This window comes from Manacus vitellinus, unplaced genomic scaffold (assembly GCF_001715985.3).
Source record: "Manacus vitellinus isolate BGI_N305 unplaced genomic scaffold, ASM171598v3 scaffold_6_pilon, whole genome shotgun sequence".
NCBI classification, from domain to species: Eukaryota; Metazoa; Chordata; class Aves; order Passeriformes; family Pipridae; genus Manacus; species Manacus vitellinus.
In genome coordinates, this window is record NW_021940750.1 from 29,079,195 (window position 1) to 29,103,327 (window position 24,133).

At 39.9% G+C, this 24,133-nt stretch overlaps 1 protein-coding gene and 1 long non-coding RNA gene across 2 annotated transcripts; one reads left to right on the top strand and one right to left on the bottom strand.

The window, feature by feature from the left end:
* Nucleotides 1-283: 283 nt before the first annotated feature.
* Nucleotides 284-12,284, bottom strand: LOC108641386. Its single transcript, XR_001921976.2, has 3 exons — nucleotides 12,132-12,284; nucleotides 10,575-10,624; nucleotides 284-324 (listed from the first exon to the last, which is right to left on the bottom strand). It is a non-coding gene; the product is annotated as an uncharacterized LOC108641386 (long non-coding RNA).
* Nucleotides 8,865-13,367, top strand: CUNH14orf132 (chromosome unknown C14orf132 homolog). Its single transcript, XM_018083032.2, has 2 exons — nucleotides 8,865-8,882; nucleotides 12,098-13,367. The coding sequence occupies exon 2, from the start codon at nucleotides 12,107-12,109 to the stop codon at nucleotides 12,320-12,322; it is 216 nt and encodes a 71-aa protein (XP_017938521.1). The 5' UTR covers nucleotides 8,865-8,882; nucleotides 12,098-12,106; the 3' UTR covers nucleotides 12,323-13,367.
* The last annotated feature ends 10,766 nt before the right edge of the window (nucleotides 13,368-24,133 follow it).

A 24,133-nucleotide genomic window follows, 5' to 3' on the forward strand; every position in this document is an offset into this window, starting at 1 on the left:
TCTGTGGGTAAATGGATAACTGTCAGGCCACAGGGGTGAAGGATATTGTTTTTCTCTCCAAGACACAACAACCTTCAGAGTGTTTTAGGGTTAGCGCCAATCAAATTTCATTTGCCTGTTAACTTTCTTTAAGAGGTCTCCATTATTAGGTACTCCATGAGGTTCAAAGGCTGCACTGAATGATGCGGGGATATGCCAAGCCTCAATTTTTAAGTGAGCTGCACTTGTATCAGAACCACTGGCTCCTCGGTGAGAGTCTTTGTGACTGCTCCAATTTTTGTCTCCTCTGTCATTTCTTCTTTTAACAACACACTCGTCGATGCCCTGATAAAATGAGATTGTGATATTTTACTTAAGTCGAGTTAAAAGGTGTCATAAATAAAACCTCAGTGAGGGTAAAAGTATTATAATCTAGATCAGTGAGTTCATAATCTGAGTATGTAAGCTTGGACTGAACAACACAGCCAGCTCTTCACTTCTGTTCAGAACTGCACTGCCATGTGCATGCACATCTCCTGGGGCTGAGAGTGTTATGCTTCTGCCCGGCATTTCTTTTTGAAACTGTTTTTGTATGACTTGTACTCAGGGCTTAATAAAACAGTTTGGGATTTTGGTGCAGTTCATTTGCCTAATATTTCACCTTACTTTTTGTGTTCCAGCTGTTGATAGTTATTCTCAATCTTAGACTGCTTTTGACCAGATCGATTATTTTAAAATTGAATCTGTAGGTGCAAGAGACCACCACAAAATTGTGTGTGTAGTCATGGATGTGTATATGCAAGTGTCTAAGGTGTACATGTCTTGCTTCAGTCTGAACCTTGTATCTTTAAGCACCGAGGTATCCCTTAGCTGTTTGGTTACTTTGACCATCTAAAGTTCAGAGGGCTCTGAACTTCAACTTGCAGATCAGTCTGTGTATTTACTTTGGCTCTCAGGCTGTGGAGAAATCCTGCCTGGCCTTGGAGCCAGCCCATTCTCTGATTACTTTTCAACAACTTTTACCTGAAAGACTTTTCAACTGGTACACTCTTCTGGTGGGGGTGATTTCTTCTGTACCTGAATTGCAGCAGACTCAGGGACAGCTGTCAAGCTCAGGGACAATATCATTCCTCTCCTGTTTATGTACTTTAAAAACATTTCTGCAAACACCCTTGGATCCTAAGACACCAGGGAAGTGTGAACTTGCATCTTCTGTGAGACATGGGAGACTACCAAATCAGTCCTCTCTAGACTGTTCTAGTTCTCCAGGCTGGTAGTGAGCTACTCCATAATTAATATTCCACTGAGTAAAATGGGGGTAATATTCAAATAAAATACATTTTAACTTTATTTTCTTTGTTCCCTGCTCAGCCCTCCATAACACAAGAAAAACTGAACAAGCTTTTACAGAAATCACTTTTGGGTAGGAAAACGTTCATTCCTGAGGAAAACTGTTACATATTCATGGCTTTAATTATCCTGTGCAGCCCCAAGTGTTCAAAGCACAAGTATCGAATTACAAACAGAAGTATAATAAATTATACATAGATTTGTGCCCCTCCTGTGTATATGTCAGGCACTAAGGAGTGCTGTTTTGCCTCCATGTATATAGGCACGTTTATCTAGAGAAAAAGAATCAATGTATAACTTATTATCTTTTTCTGTAATGTGCTCTGAGCTGTTTGAACAATCTTAAACATAAGTACACAAACACAGATGGCCTGGCTGTTCTGTTTTGGTTTGGCGTGATAAAGCTGTCATCAGCTGCTGTCTAGTTCAGCCACACTTAATCATCCCTTGATGGTCTTAATACATGAGCAAAACCTAGGTTGTGAGAATCTGGGTTTGTGAGAACATATGGAATATTTGGCTCTGATGATGGCTGTTGTCACACTTTGATAAAGGTTTCTGCCCCCCTCACAGAGACAGTGAAATGTCCCGTATGGATGCTTCTCTTTTGATTCAAAGCAAAGTGATCCAGACTTGTTTTAAGACATTTGTGAATTGTGTTCATGTTGTTCTGCTGACCTTGAATCGAAGGGGATGAGAAACACATGTTACTTCTCTTCCTTGGGCTCTGCTGTGGGAACTGTAAATCCTAGAAGATGGTTGAAATAGTTGTCTGGTGGCACTGAGCTATTAAGCACCCAAGATTTACATGTGATTGAGCTTTTATTCTCTTCATGATTTGCAACAATTAGTTATGTTGGATGGAACTTTTCTTAGCCCGACGAATACTGCTCTTCGAATACTAGAAATTAGGAAATTGTCAACATTATTTCACCTTCTAATTTTTATTCTCGTGTGTATTGTGTGATTGACTCACTCAGGTAATTACTAATCACTCAGCATTAGTTTTTAAGCACATTGTGTGTTTTTTTTCTTCAGGTGTAAACCACTACTGAGGCATTACAGAATAAGTTGAGGGGAATGTGCAGTCTATAGGTTATTCAAGCCTTATGGGATCAAGATGTATGCCAACCTGACACATGTTGGTATTCTATCAAATGAAGTGTATGCAGTTGCAACATTTGGCAGTCCTCCTTTCTTTCTGGAAGCTGCTCTATTTTACTTGACCTTTGTGCTGCCCAGTACCCTTAATGTCTCCAGACATAAAGAGGCCTAACATTGTGTCAGATTTTTCTCCTTTTTTGTCCATCTCAACTGGAATACATTGTTGGTTCTCAGGCTTCTTGTGTGTCTTGAACAAGATGCCAAGTAAGCAAGCAAAAATGTTGATAATAATAGCCTTAAATAAATAGTCCTCCCACCTTTTTTTGTTTGTCAAGATGAAATACAACGTGAAAGTGAAAGGGAAAGAAAAAAATAAATAGGAAAAAATGTTGGATAAAAATGCTGTATAGCCAAAATAAGATTTTATACATCATTACCAGTTTTCTCTCTCCTCTGTTTTTTCAGAGTCTGATAGGCTATATAAACTTCAGAAAATAATCATTATGTAATAAATTGAATCAAATTGTTTTAATTTCATTTCTGAGGTTTTTTTATTGGATGCCTGCCAGTATTTTCCATGAGAGAATTACTCTCTGGAAGCCATCATAGAATAGTATTTTTCCCAGTCTGTTTGCATTATAATGGGGTGACTGACCTAACTCTTATCATATTTGAAGGTAGATTCCAGGTGGCTGTCTCAAAGGTGCTGAAAATGAGGCATTTGTATCAGAGCTGCCATGGTAGCAGTTAATTCCCTCAATAGACAAATGTATCCCAACTTGTCTTTGCAGTGCAACCATCACTGTGTAACATAAGATATATGTGATCTATAGTTCAAAAGCTTTTGAGTCTGCATGAAATAGTAAGTAATTTCTCTGATGAAGTAGAGCTAAACCTGTTAGTGTGGTTTAGTTAAATCTCAGCCAATTAATTTTTCATAGGCTGTGTAGCAGGGATTGAAGGAGCATGCAAGGTTTTTTTATTGCTCCTGGGTTTTGGTTTGAGCAGTGGTCAGCATATGCAACATAGAAGAATTTCTGTGCAGTTGTTTTTTCTCTAGAGGAATAAGATGATGTCCAAAATTTTGCATCCTTCTGGTCTGAGCTCCTAACACTTGCCCCTTGAAATTCTTTTAGTGTTTGTGAAAAGCATCCTGATTACTGGATACTGGAGGATACAGTGATTTACAAAATTGTTGGTTTTGCCCATGCCTGAAGGCTAGTGATTTAAACAACTTTTCATCTGGAACTAGTTCTACTTTTGAAATTGTGTCATTGCTTCCATTACTGTGAATGTCTGCCAATTCCCATCTCTCCCCCCACCAGGAACAGCCTAAGCTTCTTGTAGCAGCCTAAGGGTGAAGGATCAGAAGGAAAATCAAAAGAATATGAAGGTCAGGCCCTTTCTTTGCTTTCAGGATACCTTGGCCACATCAGTAAACTGATAATGAGGCATCACCATTTTGTCAGAGATGAACATGGCTGCAAAAGTCACCATGGAGGAAGAGCTTGTGCAGCCCTTTTTCACTTTGAGAAATGGATTAGGCTTCATTCAGTTTTTTTCCTATACATCTGTTCTTAAGCACTGCTTTGTGGTTTCTGCTTACACCTCATAATTTGGCTTTTCTGTTTATGATGGGAATGCCTTTTCCTTACGCAGATATGAAGTGCCATTACAATCAGCTTGGGTTACTCTTATTGTCCTCTTTATCCTCTGACGCATGGAAAACCACTTATTCTCTGCCTAAGAACTGAAACTGCCACTGATACTGTGCAGATGTGTGCTTGCTTTCTGTCAGTGATACAGACTTGTGTCTTTAGAGCAAAACTGTCCCTTGAGACATCAAAACATTATGTCCAAGCCACTGTTCCTTTGTTTTCCCCCAGATTATTCGTTTTTTTGGTTGGTTGATTTGGATTTTTTTTTGTTTTCTCTGACACCAGAAAGAAATCGCCAACCTGGATCAGAGCAGGAGACCATTAAGCCCAGTTAAATCCAGTAGTTTGGCTTTGAAGTTACCAATGCCAAAAATATTGGAAGCAGTAGGTGGGATAATCAGTACCTTTTCTTTTAATGTATGATTAAAGAGTTTAAACTCAAGGGCTTGCTGTTTGAAGCCCTTCCAGAATCACGTTCTGTATTAAACTGATTGCTCTTATCTCTAAAGGAATTCCTGCTTTCTCTGAGTTTCCCAGTATGACTACACATGGTGTGAAAGGGTCCTCTGTTTTGCCATTTTTGGAAATTATAAACAGATTTTAATAGCTTCTACTCATTATAACATTGATGGTTGGTTTTATAGCCTCCTTCTGAGTTCTTCCATTGTGATAAATACTTGTCTTTCTGGTTCCCTCTGTTTATACTTTTCTTTTGTGTGCATGTTCTCCTGGAAGCATGATAGTTATAATTGTACAAGACCCAGGCATCTTCTACTTCCCCAGTGTGGTGTCCACAATAGGATGGACATCAGTTGGATTAGTTATGTGGAAGATCAGCTAGTGCTGCTGCTTTAATAGTTGTTCCAGGGACATTCAGATAGTTTAATGCACATCCACTTGATTATCCTGCAGGCTTTTGTGATATTCACCACTCCCTCCAATTGAGAGTATACAGATTCACAATAAAAATTATGTGTGACTTACAGTTGCAACTTCTTCACACAAATTTGTATTTCTGTTCAACTCTGACAAAGCATGCTCTTTTACTTGTTGCATCATTGCTGGCATTGGCATGGAAAGAGAGGAAGAATTCTTGGGACCAGGAATAGGATGAAAAACTCCTCTGTTTCCTTTGAGACTTGTCAGTTACTGTCAGGTTTTTTAATTAGAAAGGCTTTTGTTTGTTCTCAGTCAACATTTTTGGAAGATGAAATCCAACAGCAGTTGGTTGAGAATAATAGTTTAAAAGCAGTAAGATTCTTTGAAATAATAAAAGCCATTTCAAGGAGGCACTAGACAGATGTAAATTGCAGGAATGGAATCACAGCGTGTTTATCATTAGGGCATCTTGGATGCTACCTATGCAGAAATATGAGAGTGAAAAATTCACTTATCTTCATCCCAGTTATTTACACTGTTTTTTGCAGCTTTTTCAGCAGAGGAACTTTCCACAGAGAGGTGCTCCAACCTGCACACAGGATGTGTGCTCACTTAAGGGGTAGGTTGGGGCCAATGATCCACCTGAGCTCAGTTCCTTAGTTAAGGGAAACTCGTTTCTACAGCCAAGAGCAAACTCAGCATTGAAGTCTCTGCTACAGCATCTTGGAACATCTTGGGTTGTTTCTTCCTAGACACCTGTTGAAGGCAGCTCTTTGTGTGGTTCAACAGCAAGGCTTGAACTTCTGGCATCTGAGATACTGCTGATAAGGAGCAACTCTGAATACTGATATCATCTAAAAGGATGAAGACATAGTATCTAGCCTAGCATGGTCTGGGGAAGCAGTGGAGGAAGTAATACACAGGTCCTAGGAATATAATGAATTGGAAGAAAAGCAGAGATTGGTAGAATTGATATAATGGAATGTTTTTAACAAGATTAAAATAACAGATGAAATCCTGATGCTTCCAAGTTGGAGTGAAAATTTTCAGTTGCCACTGGTAGGGTGAACATTTTGACAACTCTATCTTGAAAATAAGCAGCTGTTTTTCCAAAGCTTGTCAACCTAAGTCTGTGATTTCAGGGTGAAGCAGGAAACTGAATTAATTAAAATGAGAATTTGAAGTTAACTGTAAAACATTTGCATGGACCCTCCCTCTTCAGAATTAGGCCTATTTAATTAAATTAAAGAGACTACCTTAGGTGGTGTTTAATTTTGTGTGTGGGTTTAATGTGTTCAAACTAATCCACTTGCAGTGAACATGGAACAACCGTCTCGATTGTCACTGTGGACCCGGTCTTTGCATTGTAAACAGTAGGGTGATATTCAGGCAGATGGTGTACAGAAGAACTTGGTTCTTCTGATATTCTCTAGATATTAGCAGTAAATCAATAGGTGCCAGGACATTTTCATCTACAGTGCATGCTTTAGATGAGGAGAATATATATATGCGTGGTTTTGTGAGACACAAGAGAATTAGTGTGGAGAGAATATTGGTTATGTTGGGTATCTCCTTAGTACAAAGCATTTCTTTAAAAAGAGCTTAAGAATTAAGATGTTGTTGTGATGCTTTTGTGAACCTGCATATTGCTGCTACCTTCAGCAACTGTGTTAGATTGATTTGTGATTGCAGGTGGAAGATTTTCAGACACAAATATGCAATGCAAATCACACTCTGCCAGGGCAGAAGAAAATAATAATTTCACTTTAGGTATTCAGACAATACTGTCATGTAAAAATATGCAATCTGAAATTTAACCAAAATGAAACACTGGAAAGTCAGATATTCTGAAGTAGCAACAGGGATTTTACAAAACAACACCTGAGCTGGGGTGTCATTTTACCTCCCAGCATCCCATTCCTAGAGTGGTGTTGGTGAGGCCAGGGCAAAGATACAGCATAGCTGTTAAAGCTGCTGCTGAGGTTTCTTAGTTTCTGGAAGATGCCTAGTAGAAGATTCAGCTACACTTTCAAACACCTATGCTGGGCCTGGGTTCCCAATAAGGTAGCAGCAGCTGTTACACTTCCCTAGCTGACTATGAAGAAATGACTGACACCTGATTCTTAAAGAAATGGAGCAATGTTATTGCTAAGGGATGAATTTTATGTGATGCTACTTAAGAAAGCTATCATTTTTAGAGTATCAATGACTGATGCCTGATGTGTTGTTTGTTCCTCTTATTAATCATTTTGGTTATCAGATAGGATTTTTCTGCTAAATGCAAAGAGTATCATGTAACTATTCAAGAGCCTTGTTCTCCTTGTGACCCGAAGGCATGTCAGTAGGAGGTATTCAGCGCAGTGGGTGTTCTCATTACCACTTGACATTTTGCTGTTTGGTTTTCTGCCTGTTGCTATTTAATGATATCAATTCTTTCTTTGCCAGTCCCAGAAGCCATTTAGCAAGCGATGTACTATTAGTGCTGCTTAACAATGTCGACATAGTCACTAGGAAAAGAGTTTAATTTTCAAACAGTGTGCTTCAGCATTCCCCCTCACCATCTGCTCCTGTCATATCCCTCACTGTTTCCCAGTTAACCCTTTGCCCTGGCCTCCTTGCCCAGTGCTCTTGGAGAGGGTGGCAGAGGCTCTGCACGGCTTTGCCTGAACTATAAATACCCTCTGAGGCTAAAACAGACTGCAGGTCACTGTAATGGCAGTGACATGGGTGAAAGTTTTGGATTATGCAAATTGGCATATATTTGCTTTGTAGAGGCATGGGCAGAAAAATAGAGCAGTCACAGAGTGCATTGCAGGCTGTCTGAACTTAGCCTGCTGTTAATCACAGGCACTTTGCAACTCCCATTAGTGTTGAGTGTGAAGGTCTCACAGTCTTTAATGTAATATCTCAAATAAGACTGCAGAGGGAAAATACTGTACATTTTGGGAGAACAAAGACATCAAGACTGAGGATGAGATTCATCTCACTGAAGTTAATCTACCAAAATGATAGATTGCAGTTGGTACTAATCATCCATGCTTCTCTCTCTCCCATGGAGAGGTGGCATATCTCCCAAGGATGATTTCATGGCTCTAATCACTGGGTAACTCTGACTGTTAAGTGGCACTAATAGGCCAGACTGAGAAGGATGCTCAGCTTCAGATGAGCTCAGGTGGAGGCTGGACAAGTTCATGGTAGCAAAATTCTTTGCAAGTTATTAAATCCATAGCAGCAGTATCTGGCTTATGAACCTCCTAAGCCGAAAACAGTTGGAGGCTGTAAGTTCTTAAGGGGAAATATCAGACATGGTTGTCCTGTTGTGCTGTTCTCTTTCCTAAGCATCTATTTATGGCTACAGTTCGAGCTAACACACGAGGGAGATGGACTTTCTGTCTGACACCATATGGCCATTCCTGTGCTCTTATAGGAGGCCATTTTAGCAGTGAGAATCCACATTTTAGTAAGAGATGATTTGTCCAAATGGGAAATTGGCAGTAAGGTTTATTTCCAGATCTTTAGTGAAGTGCTACTGACCTACAAACAAAAAAACTGGAAGTCAGTTTTACAGAAAGAGCCTGTGCCATGTGCTGAATGTCAGTGCTTTTTATCAGGTCACCTCAAGGTTTTCGGAGATTCAGATGAGCTGTTTCACCACGTGTTCCCCTCAGATGGTGCAGACAGCTTGTTTGAGCCTTAGACAGTACAAGGAGATTCATATTCAACATAAATTACAGTGTACTGTGTAGCTGTGCTGCTACACGGATGCTCCCTGCCTTTGTGACAGCACCAGCTGGACTAACAGGATGGAAGCTTGTCACTTCAAGTTACTCATTGAGAGCACAGAATGTGTGGCCCCAAAAATGGGTGTCACTCACCAGAACAGTGTTCACTGTCTTGGGCACATGCAGATATGTGTGTACCTTTGTATTTTGGATGATTGTTCCAGTTGAAAGATTTTGCAGACTTGACCATCCTAAATGCTGATACCCTTAAAATGGTTTGCTAAGGAGGCAAGTACCTCTGATTGAGCATTTTGCTGCCAGTATAGTAAATGTATGGCCATCATTTGCTGCAAAGATCTTCAGAGTCTCCATAACTGTTAAGTAGCATCATCGCTGCATAAATATACTTCTGTTTGAAGTCAGAATTGCCTTTTATGGCAATCTCTACATAAAAAGAAATTTTGATTAAACCGAAATGTTTTCCTTATCAAATCCCAACATAAAAAAAACTGATGGAATTGGATTCAAAACATCAAGCTGGGCTTTGGAAATGGAAGGTCTTATTCTCTTTAAAGGACACTGTGTCAAAACTGACAGGACAAAACCTTTGATGCAGGAAGAATGTATCAAACTACTTTTGCAATTTCCTGCTTGAATTCTTGTGAACTGCTTTTGTCTAATCATATTTGATATCAAATATAATTTTATTTAATGTGGATTAGGTAGTATGACATATGCACTGTTTCATCATTCTCTGTTTAATTTTGAATGTGACATAATATTTTCTAGTACAGATGAAATTTGTTCAGTAGTCAACTTTGAAAAAGAGCCTGTCTTTTATATCTCTGTTATGCATGGCAAACAAAAAAAATTACTTCATTCTCAAAATTCTCAATTTTTTTACTGTAATCTGTAGATTACAGCCAACACTGTGGAAAGATGGTTTATCATCACATCCTGTCCTGTTCAGTAGCCTCCATAGCATAGCTGCACACAGCCAGAAGGAATGTAGTTTGGTACCAAAGGGAGAGGTTACTGGAGGAGTCAAAATGTGACACAGAAGCTGAAGGACAGGGTTTTAAAAGAGATTGATTTTTCACCCCAGTGAGTATTGGGCATGACAGTTTAGGGCTGAGGATATAGCAGCCTTCTCTGATGTGGCTGAATGAAGGCAAAGCTTGTTCCTCTGTTACTCATAGGCCGTGGTGCCTTCAGCAGTAGTGTTGAAGTTGTAGAAGAGAACCCTGTTGAGAAAGGTGAAGAATAATACCAAAACCCCAACAGCACTAACAAATAGGGTGTAAAACAGGAGACCGTAATTGTGTCTAAAGGTTGGAAGGTGACAGCAGCAGTGTGGAAACCATTGTGAAGAAGGAAAGGTTGGTTGGTGTGGCAGTGAGGGTGTTTTTTAAGGACAATATTCTCAGACTTTTTTTTCAGCTTTCCCTGAAGCCCTGGACTCCTACCAAATCTGAAAGGAAGGAGAATGTAGGTAGGATGCACTGATATGTAGTTTTTACTCATTGCTCAATATCAAACCACTTGTCAGTATGATGGAATTTTTTCCTTCTGGTCAAGCTGGCAGAGAGATATATGCATACAGCTCTGTTTGTTTCTTTTTAATCCAGTAAAGCCATGGCTTTGGCCTACCTACCTACTACAGTCCTTCAGGAGTTTAGTTATGCAGTAAAGAAGAGACTTGGGGCTATAGCACACCCACACTGCTTATCTCTTTCTACAGTACATAACAGTTGCAGTTCCTGTGGTTGCTAAGCAGATCTTTGGCTTTTTACAGGATATTCAGAAGTGTGTGTCCTCAGCATTTACAGATATGTGAAGTACATGTTCTGCAGCTTTTTCCGAAGCAATGTCCTATACTTACATGAGACTGTAGAGCCTGCACTCAGTGAGCCAGGGGAGACTCTTCCAGCTCTGCGTTCCCAAACATACAAGAGACAAGGATAAAAGAAAAAGCTTTTGTGTGAATCTTTTTTAGTTGTATATGGTCTTAGTTCTGCAGCAGTTATCCTTCCCTTGCCTGAATGAGGGACCCATTCATTTCACAGGATCACAGAGTATGCTGAATTGGAAGGGACCCACAAGGACCATCGAGTCCAACCCTTAACCCTGCAGAGGACCTTCCCCAGGAGTCACACCATATGCCTGAGGGTATCGTCCAAAACCTCTGTCAGGCTTGGTGCTGTGACCACTTCCCTGGTGAGCCTGTTCCAGTGCCCAACCACCCTCTGGGTGAAGAACCTTTTTCTAATATCCTGCCTAAACCTCTGCTAACACAACTTCAGCCCATTCCCTTGGGTCCTGTCACTGGTCAGCACAGAGAAGAGATCAGTGCTTGCCCCTCCTCTACCCCTCATGAAGAAATTGTGGACTACAATGAGGTCTCCCCTCAACCTCCTCTTCTCCACACTGAACAGACCAAGTGCCCTCAGCTGCTGGTCATGCAGCTTCCCCTCAAGGCCTTTCATCATTTGCAGAAGGATGTAATTTTACAGCACTATGTAGAAGTAAAATAGTTTTTGAATCAGGAAGAATATGTGTCCTGATCTAGGATAAAGTTGGGAAGACAATTAGAACATGTGTAAGGACAAGGTTAAACAATTTCTTCTTCCTTTAGCTTTTCCATATTGTATTGAATAACAGCTGTCTTACCAAGAACATTTTCTAGTACCGCTGAGAAACCACTAAGAGCACCAAAAAAATTTTGTCCTTCCCGGTAGAAGTCTGGGGTGGGATAATTGCTAGAAATCTGTCACTTACTTCTTTACAATAGAGCCTTTCAAAATCCAGTTTGAAGTTTCCCATTGTATAGATTTATAAATCCTGGATTGTTGCAGTGGTGTGTTCTGCAGGTGAAGTTAGTGCACTGAGTACACTCCACCTGTTTTACAGTAAGAACTTTTTGCATGATCTCTACATAAACCAAGGGTTTGCTTCTGACTAATACATAAAAGGAGAACGAATTCTCTGCATCAGATCCTCGCTGTGCTTGCACAATGTCTTGCAGTGTTATGATACCATTGCTGGTAGTCACAATCATATCGTTATAAACTTAGATTCTGGTATGTGAATACTTTGCGTATAGATGTACTTCTTTCAAAATACATATGATTACTTAGTTTGAATTGAAGCCTGCATGCTAGCTCTTATATATATTGCATGTAATATACGTAGGTTTTCTGCAATAATATTGACTCTGACAGAAATGGGAGAGACACTGTACAGTGTTTGTGTGTGTCTGTGGTATTCCTGACAGGTAAGCACCACGTACATGAAATCTCAGTGATTTTGCAGGTTAGCTAATGATTAGGTTTTTGTTATTACTTTGAGACAATGCAAAAGCACTTTTTAGCCCACAGTCTGATTTTGCCGTATCTTTCTTCACAGCTTCCTGTTATGGGAGGAGCCTTTATGGACTCACCCAACGAGGACTTTAGTACAGAGTACTCCTTGTTTAACTCATCAGCCAACGTCCATGCAGCTTCGTCCATGCAGAATCCACCAGAAGAGACATCCCGTTCTTCAAATGATGCCATATTGTTATGGATTGCAATAATAGCAACAATTGGAAATATTGTGGTTGTGGGAGTGGTGTATGCCTTCACCTTCTAGGATGACTGTCACTATAAGCACTGGAAGAGAGGAAAACTTCAACAGTATTTGTCATGTGTATGTATGTATGTATGTGTGTATATATACATGTATATCAATATAAATACATATAGGTAGGGACTTTGTTGATTAGGTGCTGCCACGGTTATGGAAATGAAATGCAAGTTAATCATGTTAAATCTTCATGGCAGAAAGTTTGGATGCAAGTTGTATGGAAGTGAGAACTTTAACTTAATATCAGTTTTGTATAGAAATGTAATAAAAGAGAGATCAACTTGGGTGTAGTAAATACAGAGAAGGTGATATTTATTTAGAAAGTGCTTATTTTCTACTGTAGATTTTTCTAGCAGCTCTTCTACTGTTTGTCAGCTCTTTCTTTGTGTATTTTTTTACTGTGATATAATGTTGTATGGAATTGTTCCATGTCATGTTTTCTGGACATCTTAGTTTTCTAGGTGGATTAAATACTTGGCATTGGCTTGGTTCTGATGAAGTCCAGGTTTTTCATGTGTGAGTCTTCAGCATGTGCATATGCTCCTAGGCTGTGTTGAAAATCATGGGTCTTAGAGCTCTGACAGGCAGAGGCAGCTATCTAGGACTTGCCTTCCAGTACCAGTTACTAGAGCTGATAATTGATGCTGAACCTGTCTGTTCGGGAGAAGGCACAGCTATTGCTGCTCTGCAGACCCTCCCTATTCCAGGGGAGGAAATGATAAACAGAGCAGCAGCACAAACTCCCATTTCTGTCTAGGAGTACTGAATTGCTGTGGTTTGTATTTCTGTCCCTTCCAGGAAACAAAGGCTTAATGCCATGCTTTTCATCTCATTTCAGTGTAGTCCAGATTTCTTACAGCAGCTCTATACTTTCATAAGGTTATTAATCTAATGAAAGAATGTGGGAAAACTGGGAAGGCTGATGGTTATGAGTAAGATAAAATTGAAAGAAAGATTGGACACTTATGCACTCACAAGGGAATGAATACATCAATCAGGTGTGTCATGGGGTAGAAACAACACAAAAAAGGTTATAAGTGACAGATATGCAAGTGCTTATATTTCAGTATTAATATATAATTAATACTGGGTTCTGGTGAGGATTCTGGAAATTATTTTTATATAACCTGCTGTAGGTAACGACTCTGATTATTTGGATTTGTTCTGTTGAGGGAAAATATTTTCATTGCGTTGTTCCTATAGGCAGTTCCTTTTCAAGAGCTGTATCTTTTCAAAACAAACTGTAGCCTTATTTGCTGGAGAAATATAAAATCTTGAGGAAAAGAAACAAAATCAACTCTATTGAAAATCTCCCTCCTCCCCCTTAAAAATTAAACATAAATATATAAAATGACGCTTTGAGAGTAGCAGACAAATTCTTCTTCTATGTCTGCATGTACTGTCTAGGTTTTCTGTCTCATATAGCTACTACCCTGATTCCAGAATGCCTTGTCTTCAGGCACAGAGACTATTTTTGACACTAGCCTGCCACTGAGCTTGAGGCTGGACTAAGAGCTGCTGAATGTATAGAGAGGTTTGGATTTTCTTCTTTTCTCTTTAAACCCATTTTCCTGCAGGGCTGGTGGACAGTTACTTGAATCAAAGCAGCATGCCCCAAATCAGTATTTATAACCACTCAGTAGTCACTGTGTAGTTGCAAACAGAGATAGCAGTGGGGAGAAAAGAAACTAAGTTATTTTGAGGCTGAGAAAAACAATGACAAGCTTCTCTGCGTGTTGTTGTTTTCCTCTTTGGAGGCAGGATTTTGTGAAAATGGTTGAGGATAGACAAAACCTGTGCTGGGGTAAAGTTTGAGAAGCCCAGTTCTAGAAAATCAGAGAGAAATAAAGCAAATTCTGTCTAACAAAATAGCTTTAGTTTTAAGAATTACAGAAAAATTATGTTTTCCACAGTGCTAAAATAGCTATTGATTCCTTCATAGGCAGAGGAAAGTGAAAAACAGGGGAACTGCATAAATAGTGTACTTTGACTGTTCTTATACCCCTCCTTGCTGAGCAGGAAGAAAGCTGTTAAATGAGGCTGGAAAGCTGCAGAGAAGTTCCTGGTGCAGAATCAAGCAGGACAAGGTCTAGTGTATGAACATGTAGGACCCATGAAAATATTACTTAATGTACTGTCCTGTCCCCAACCATTTTCTAATATTCTGTTGCCTTTGTAATTGTATCAATTACTCATCAACTTCCCTCAGTGTTTTTGTAGGCTCTCTACTTAAGCCTGCAAGCATTGTTTTTGCATAAAGAGCAAAACATTTCCACCATGATTAAAACCAGTTTGACACTATGGTACTTGCCCAGTGGGATTATTCTACTGCCTAATGAATTTTCCAGTGGAGTGCTTTGTTTAAATTTCCTGGAATATTAATCTTAATGCAATTAGCAATGTTTGCATCTCTTTCCCAGAGCACTGAACTAAACTCTTCAACCATGAAGAAAAGCATCAGAGTGGGAAGAGCAAAGAACAACCACTCTGCTAATGAAACTGAGTGACACTTTTGTGTTGTTTTTCCCAAAGAAAATGCCCTACTTTCATATGAAATTGATAGTAATAGTAGGAGTGTTAGAAAACAATGAGTTTCGCCTCCTGAATCCAGATCATCGTCATACATATTTTCGTCATTAGAGACTGACTTGTCAAGAAGGGCCGGACAGAACTTTAATTAAAGTAATTGGCTTGACAGGGTGACATGGCAAGCTGGGTGGAAGCAGCAAGTGCAGGCATTTCCTGTCTCATACCTAAATCGCACACTAACTGTGCAGCTCCTCTGCTGGGGAAAAAAATAGTTTTAGGATGCAGGTACAAGGATACTGCATGCGAGGGTCTATATGGAATATTGTTGAAATGTATTAAAGATCCCTACATCTCAGTGGTCAGACTGGTTCAAGCTCTGATCTACTTCAGTAGTGACAATATGTACACCATGTTTCTGGATGTTATGTTTTGGCTTCACCCACTACAACCACTTCTGTCTTCTGGGAGGTTAGGGAAGGTTTAAACTGAACCATTGAAAAAGATGGCTTATCCATCATTAAGTTTAGAAAAGCCACAGGGGAGTGGAGAAGTGGATGAATGGTGGATGTATGGTCCTGTGAAGTATGTTACCTCTTCATTGTGTAGGTATGTGTTAAACCCTGAACTGTCAACACAGCTTGACTTGGAGCACTGTAGCTTCTCCTGTCCTTGGAGCCAGGCAGGTGGCTAACTGCTGTCACTTGCTGAGGGGTGATGAGGAATCCCAAATGCATTCCCCAGAGCTGTTTTCTGAAGCCCTTCTGTAAAAGAAGAGGGCTCTGTGCTTTACTGAGCACTTTGTGTATCAGCCTGAGAGAAGGATTCTACTTGTACAAGATCTGTGCTTTAAATAAAAATGTCTAGTGTGGGTAACAGTTACAAAATCCTTGGTTGGAATTTGTTCTGTAGTAGACGAAGCAAACCACTTTCTATATGCAGTGTTAGGCCTCTTGTTTTGTTGTGGAATTTCATCATACAAACACAAGAAGCAATACTGTATGTGCTCTGCAGAGTTACTAATGAGACATGGGAAGCAGGAAGACAAGCTGGGGTGCCCTAATGAGTCTGTTCTAGCCAAGGCCTCTAGGGATCTATGGCAGTATACCAAATAATCAAACACTCTCTAAAGAACTTTGTTTCTCAAAGCAGCCAGCAGCTCAACAGAGCAGCTGTGCAGTCACCACAGCAAAGAGACTAATGGCTGAACAATTATGCAGGTGGCTGCAATGGCACATCAGACAGGAGAACTGAGTGGGGAAACCCACACAACTTACTGCTTTTGTATTTTTGTCTGCAGGACTAGGAGTCTGTGCTTGTCCACAGTATTAACATCTTCCTAAAATGAAATGAGGGAGGAGGATGTATTTCTGTGTCAACACGCTTGCAAAACTGAAAAAAAGATTTTGAAACTGATGCAACAGTAGCAGAGAGACTTGTCTGCTACAAATAATGTATTTACCTTTTGAGTGGGCAAGTAAGTGAGGACATAGATATCTGAGAAGTAATTACATCCCTGCCCCAAAATCCTCATTTGCACTGGGACTTGAGGGCAATCAGCATCCCACCCAACTGCTGAGCAGCCTGTAATAATAAGCTCCAAATCAAGAGTGAATAGAAGCAGCTAGCCATTATAGTCTAATCCGGTACATCTATTTGAAAATAAAGGGGAAAAATATGTATTTGTGTCTGGGGCCAAATGAAAGCAGGAGCCCTTAGTCTATGGGGTTTTATGTATTTTGTCTATTATTAGAAGCTTTTATTTTGCTATTCTCAAACAATTCCAGTTGTTAATATCCTCTTCACATTTCTCTGCAGGCTGCTGAGAGTTATTAATTTCATGTAGCACTGTCCATTTATCCAATGTAATTTTACTGAGTTTCCTGTGGCTAATCACAGAGTAGAATTTGGAAAATTACTTTCTTTACAGATGATTTACATCTGAGGTAAATAGACCAAAAATCAGAATCCCAGTTCAAAATGCATCTGTGCTTTTGGAGCATTCAGAGCTCTGGAGAATTGAATTTCATCTGGTTAATGTGCAGAAAGGAAAAGGGCAGTCAGGTCCCCGGTGATAATGTCAGACGTGAGGGTTCTGACAGGCAGAGATGAGTGGTTCATTAACTGCTGCTCTGTCCCTATGAGCCCCACTGGCTTCCTGGACTGAGCCAGATCTGAGTATAAGTGAGCTAACCGTCAGGTACAGCATGTCCCTCCTCACAGCTTGCTAATGCTCAGGGAAACAAGTGCATTTATTCCACTCACAGAAGAAGAGCCAGAGATCCATATTCTGTTAGGTCTGTTGTTACTGCTACATTGGTCAGTCACCATAAGGTCAAGATAGGGGTGGTTTAATATATAGTTAGCCCTTTTCCCCTCGTCTGGGAACATCCTAAAGGCATCAAGGCATCCTGAGGCCTTAAAATGTCCTACTGCCCTTAATCTGACACTAGCTTTTCATGTTTTCTCATATAGCCCATCTTTGTGTTTTACTTTGTCTTTCCAACTCAAAATAGAGAAAATGAAGTCAGCACTATGCTCTTCTCTGGCCATGTAGAGGCCTCCTTACAGCTAGGGACTAGCCATGTCCTATTTTAGTTTGTGGTCCTTCAGACACAAGGAAGGAAAGTGTCCAACTGTCCACCCAATCAACTCCAGATGAATATGTGCCTTTGCAGAACAAAGTGCATGGCAGTTTTATCTCATTCTGGCCTGTACCAGAGCATTTACACCGAGACGCATGACCAGACCTACTTTTGCAGTAATCTGTTTTGGGAATTAGAACAACAACCAGGAACTGGAAAAGAAAACCCTGATAACTCAAATGCGTTACGTGTCTAATCATCTCAAGGACATGCCTCTGAAGACAGGTTTGCCTGTGTGACATAGGTAGACTTGAGCTGTTGGTACCAAGGCAAATGCCCTTTCATACGAGCACAAATGGTCTCCTTCTCTTTGGGAGGTCTTGGGACGTTGTGCCACCCATCCTATCTTTCCTATGTAGGTTACTAGTGAAGATGTTTTTCAGTTGTAGAAAATACTCAAAAAGCTTCCTGTGTTGGTAGAATACATATAAGAATTACCTCCCAAAGATCTGCTTAGTCTGCCTGCAAAAGCAAAAACAGCCCAGGTTTCTTAAGCGTGGAATGTTAATGAGTCAAGTATCATCTGTAGAGTAGTGTCACCTCATTTTAATCATCAGCTTTGTGCCAGTAGATCTTACTACTGCCCAGATTTGAAAAGGCTGAGAACAGAAACAAGTTACAGAATTACAGACCGTCTCACTACCCAGTCCTTTAGGCCTCATTCCTCCCCAAATTATCCTGATGTGAACCGGCATCCATCTCTTTAAACCCGTTGTCACCATCATATTGCCTCCATTTTATTTCTCCACTTGTCTTCTCTGTGTTCTTTTCTTTTCCTGGTATCAGAGCATGTTATGATTTGGAAGCCAGCAATGTTCTACAGCCCTTTTTAACCATCTCCTTGACTGACCTTCACTGAGAGTAAGGTTAGTGATATGCAAAGAACAATGACACAAGGTCTCTCCATGTAGGAAAATCTTAGTCATTATCTGCCTTAGCAAACTGCAAAGTGTTTCCCCCAAGCAGAATAGTGACTTGTGACCATGAAGCTTTGAAACTGTATTGTCAGTATCCATACAATGCAAAGTTACCTTTCAGAAATGCAGATTTTATAAATATACTGCACTCTTCTGCAGTCAGCATTTACTAAGCTTTTCTCAACCCAAAGTCCTTTTTTATTTTTAGCAGATCAAAATCAGTGGTAATGCATGTGGGGTAAGGTGAGGGGAGTGGGATTTGGGCATTACAGAGAATAGGAAAGCTCCATGTGATTTATTGTAGGGTCAAGGCCATTAAATGCCAACTTAGTGAAGAAAAACAGCCACAATGTGCTAAGCCATTTCCGATCTAGTCACACCTGCACTTCTCAGATGCAAGGCCAAGCTGCTACAGCCGTACTGAGAATTTCTAAATCTCATTGTGACCAAGAGGAAATACCTTCTTTTGACAAAACTGAGGGAACTGTGCAGCCTCCTTCCCAGGTCTCCTGCTTGTGCTGGTATTGTTTTGGGAGCTGCCTGAGCTGCAGCCATTATGGTGATGTTGAATTTCTTGAGGAATTCTGTCCCACTAATGAGCAAATAAGACTGAACTGTTTACAGATCTAGGCCTAAAACTCCTCTCAAGTTACTGCCTTCATAAGGATGATCGACGTTCCTGAGCCTGCACACTGCTCTACCCAAAGGGACCTTTGCCTCCACCTGGAGTCAACCTGATTAATAACACTTCTACACTTCTGACATCTGCTTCAGGGGATCAGTGTGCAGGACTAGCTGTGGGTTGCTGGGGTTTTGTTTTAGATATATCTACAGATGTCTGTAATTTCCTAATCAAAAGCAAGCAAGAAAGCAGAATGCTGTATTTTTTTAAGTGAGACGGTAATAAAAATGAGTCTAAATATTTTGATAGATATGCTGGAAGGGTATATAATGTAGCAAACAGTTGCACTATTTTTTCTACTGTCTGAACACCTAATCTGAGAAATATTTGTTCTTTCTCTAACTAAGTCCTCTTCCAGTTCTGAAGTTGGGAAATTTGGAAGGAGTGGGGTACAAAGTCTCAGTGAAATGTTAAGCTAATGTAAATAAATCCGGTAGCTAGTTTTGTGGGGTAGCCTATAATGTTTGGTTTTCAGTTATCTCAAATACTGCCTAATTGTTTGGGGATTTATCCCCAAAAATACGCTAAATAGTGACACTTCTGGGAGCAACTGTGCTTCACACAAGATCACAGTCATATGGAAATTACGTCCTTCGGTTCACGTAAAGCAGCTTTACAGGAGCCCTGTAGTATGCACTGTTATTTTTTCTTAATAATCCCTGAGAATTTAATTCTCTTGTGCTTTCTCTCTGCTACCCTGTTTTGTACACTATCAGGTTTGTGGGGCTTCTTTGTATTGTTTTTGTAATATATGGGTTGGTTTATAGAAAAACCTTTACTGTTGTAATCATTGTTCTTGGATTGTGGAGCTCTATCTGTAAAGAGAAAAACAGCTTTAAAAATGCCCTATGTTTTCTCCAAGTTTACTGTAATTAGCAGGTTTAGTTAACAAAAATGTATTCTTTTAAGCTCCTGTTACATTCTTTTCCAGTTATTGACTGTTTTCACTATGTCTGTACTTAGTATTGGTTCATTTCCTTTACTGTGGTGAAAATGAAAAGTTTTGTTAATATCAGATGGAAATCGTGGTTTTGGATAAAGTTCTTCAAGTTGATAGTGGTGTGTGATTTTTCGTTTTATTCTCAGTTTACTTGAGAGTAGTTAGAAGTCTGGAATTGCAGTTATTTAATTATTACCTCCAGTGATACACTGACACTAATTTGTTGCTGTTTACAAATCTGCATGATTTGGCAGCCTTGGGAAACCATCTCTATTGCATATATGGCATGAAAATTACACCGTAGCTATTTCTGCAGGAATGGATTCACCAGCTCTCAAAGTCCAAGAAGTGCCTCAGCAATCTTGGAGCCAAAAAAAGCGGTCTCATCTTCTTCAAATATAAACTCAGAAGAGTTTATACCACGAACCCTTGTGTCATTGCTCTCTCCCAGTTCTCTCCTCAGTTGATCATGGCCATCCTGTCTCACAGAGCTGTGGGGGTGGCTTTGTGTCTGCGGCCCCAAACTACTGTCCTAGGACTGCCATTCCAAGGGCTTCTGGGGAATCAAGGGGAGCATCAGAGCTTGCTAGAGGATGTTCAGCCAGCTTCATAAAGGCAAATAGTGGCAAGAGGAAGAAAGGAAAGCATTTGGCTTTCATGCAGTATAGCATATGTATTATCATTTGCCTTACCTTATGAATTCTCCAAAATGGATTCAGTGAGGCGAGCTAAGTTCAGATCTGCTGAAGGATTGGTAAAAGGATATGCTAAGTGACCTCTTTAAATTAAAAAATTGACTTACCTTTGAATGAAGCAAACTAAGAACATCAGGAAGATGCATAGGCCAATCTTGATAGCAAGTCTGACAAAAATGCTTTTAAATAATAAAAATAAAAGGCATGTCTTATTCTAGTCCCAGTCTTTCTCAGTCTAGTAATATAACATATTCCAGAGTTTATCCATCAGAATTTAAGGCAGTGCAATTGCTACACTACATCAATATCTAATTATAATTCACTTTTCAATTGCAGCTGTGGAATCATACAGATCTCAATTATGTTCATTTCTAAATTCTGCACAATAGTTAGAAATGAGAATACTTCACAAATGAAAGAGAATGTTCTGTTGAACAGTCGTTTAAATGTTTGGCTGTGTGTGTTCAGACTAATAAAACTCTGAAGTAGTTGGTTTTTGTGCAGCATTATATATCTAAACAAACTGTCTGCTAATGTAAATTGTTCTGTATTGAGACTAACAAAGAGCTTTTAGCCCAAGAGAGCCTGTCCCCTGTAGCAGTTCAACTGACATATTTTGCTTTGCCTAATGCTGCGTTGCAGTTTTCTTTAGGATAAAAAATAATTAATCCAAATACGACCGAGTGACTTTGCTGTGTGAACTGCAGCCTGTGCACGTCTTATAAGGGGGTTGGTGGAGTACATCCATCAACAGCCTGATATCCATTTCATTGCCTGCTGTGACAACAGAAATATCAGACTCGAACAGGAGCTTGCCTTTTGCTTTGAGTTCCCACGAGGTGCTGCAGTGTTTCTGAAAGGCAGTGGGCTGAGATCACCAGGCTGTGAAGTTGCCAGCTCAGATGCAGGGCAGGCAGTGGCACTGCGACTTGGCCCCACCATGGGGATCACAGCCAGCTGCCCATCCTCCTCCTGCACCTGTCTTCAGGAGTCAATTAAGGCTATTCCCTATGAAGGTTTTATTTTGAGCTAATTGATGCTGTTGCTTGTACAGGCCTTATTTTGAGCTAAGCAAATCACCCACGAAGTTTGTATTACATTTTCTAAAGATGCACCTTATAATTCTGCATACATATTTCCTTTACATATTCAGATAATCCTCATCTATTAGAGGCAAGAAAGATTCTCCTCTTTTTTTGTCATTTCTGTTTTGAATTACAAAGGTTTTATGCCTACAGATGTTAGTTGGGTGCAGAAATGTTTACTGCTCTGTGAATTTCCCTAGTGACTCCTTAAAGGATAGGTATATAGATATCTAGATATATAGATATAGTCCCAGGTCCCTCAGTGTAACAAACAATTTTAAACAGAGGATTTTATTTTCTCAGCAGCTCAACTCTTCTTCCAAGCACCTTGGTATTTTCACAGAATCCCAGAATCACAGAATATTCTGAGTTGAAAGGGACCCACAAGGATTATCAAATCCAGCTCTTAAGTGAATGGCCCATAGAGGGATTGAACCCACAACCTTGGTGTTATTAGCACCATGCTCTAACCAACTGAGTTAATTTATTTCTTTTCATCTCTCTACTCTTTCATTTCTGACTCTATGCTAATGCTCAAATTCTTTTGGTCTCTATCAATATTTATTACTTGAAAAGACTTTGAGTAAATATCCCTTTAAGGCCTCTGCAACAGCTGATGCAAAGAAAGTTCTTATAAAGTTCTTATTTCTTTCAACTTCTAGTTGCCTCACTTCTGATTGTGGGATACTCTAGATGAAACCTTAATTTTTGCATCTTTAAATGCAATCTAGAATTCCTATCCTTCAGGCAGTTTTGGAAAAAAACCCCACCATTTTAAATATAAAAAAAAAACCAAGGAAAAATAAAAATAAAAGCATTTTGTCCTAGTTCAGAGTAGTTTTGCTTAGCTTTGATTTTACTGATAAGATGTTGAGACCTCTGATATGACAACAATCAGGACATTTTTAGTACAGTGCGAGACAGCATAATTGTAAATACCTTTGGACTTTCACATGCTAAAACTTTCAATGTAATCTTGTCCCTGAAGCAGTTTTTATAACTGTGTCAAATTACCCTGAATTCTTTTTTTATAATCTATTAACTGTTCGGTGTTAGCTCATCAGATGTGCTGTGATGTGTTCAAGTGCCCAGTTCAGAATGTTTTCCCCATTGAGGCTGATTTAATTTAGCGAGAGCCATCCTTTATAGCTTGACAACAATCCCCTGTTTTGTCCAGTGCATCTGTATTTACTATGCACTAATTCATGCTAGGTGGGGAAGAGCTGTCTCAGAAACCACCTGCACCATGGACAAATTACTTAGGGATCTAAAAAGTTCTGTTTCCAAACTGGATGACTGTTGAACAGCACAGGAAATCATCACAAGTGCTAACAAAAACCACAGCAGGGCTGCTCTGATAAGGAACTCCTGTGCTTTCCGTGGGTTTGTGTGCAGCACGGGGCTGGGAATGAGGGCTCAGTGCTGGCTCCTGCCTGGGGCTGCACAAGGGCTTGTTAGGTCAGAGGCTGGGCTGCATCCCTTCAAAGTGGAGTACACACAAACTGACCTGGGAAATTGCTGCAGAGTAACAGCTGGTTGTAGGGTACCCCATTTTCTCTGTGCAGATAAACCCTATGACTCACTCCGGGGAAATAGGAAGTGCCTCCTTCAAACCTGCACTGGGAGAGACTTCCATTGTAACACATCCATTTTAACAGGCAAGAACCACGGTAAAAGAACAAATGTTACATCAAGTGGTGAAGCACTATTTTATGTTAAAATAAACTACAAAAAAAAAATCAACAAAGCAAATTTGGCATAGAAGTGAGGATAATGTCTCCCAAAGCACTTAACTATTTCCTCTTATGCCATAATAGAAACATGAGAAAATGCTACCACATCAGATTAGCAGAGCCAGAGTGCAGGACCATTCCACAACTGGAAATTAAAAAAGCCCTACCATCAGAAGCTTTCTTCCTGCACTGCAGGTGTCAATTACCTTTTCCATGTACTTCCCAGAGACAAAATTATATCACAATAGCAAAATTTAAAGAAAGCCAAGCAAACAAAAACCAAAAAACCAAAACACAACCTGAACACGGGGAAAAAAAAAAGGCAACAAACAAAACCAGAAACACTCAAAGAAAACCCCCAAAACCAAAAATAAAAAAACCAAAACCAAAAAACCCCACCCAGACAGTTCCAGAGCACAGAAAGGCAAATTTTGCCTGACTGGCCTCTTGAAGGATAAATTGTGTTTTTTGTAGCCTTCTGGAAGGATGGCTCTGACAAGACTAGGACCAATCCTGTGACTGGCACTTCAATGGCAAGAGTGACTTTGGTATGACTTTGACTTATCCTGTGGACTTCACTTTCCAAGGGACTTT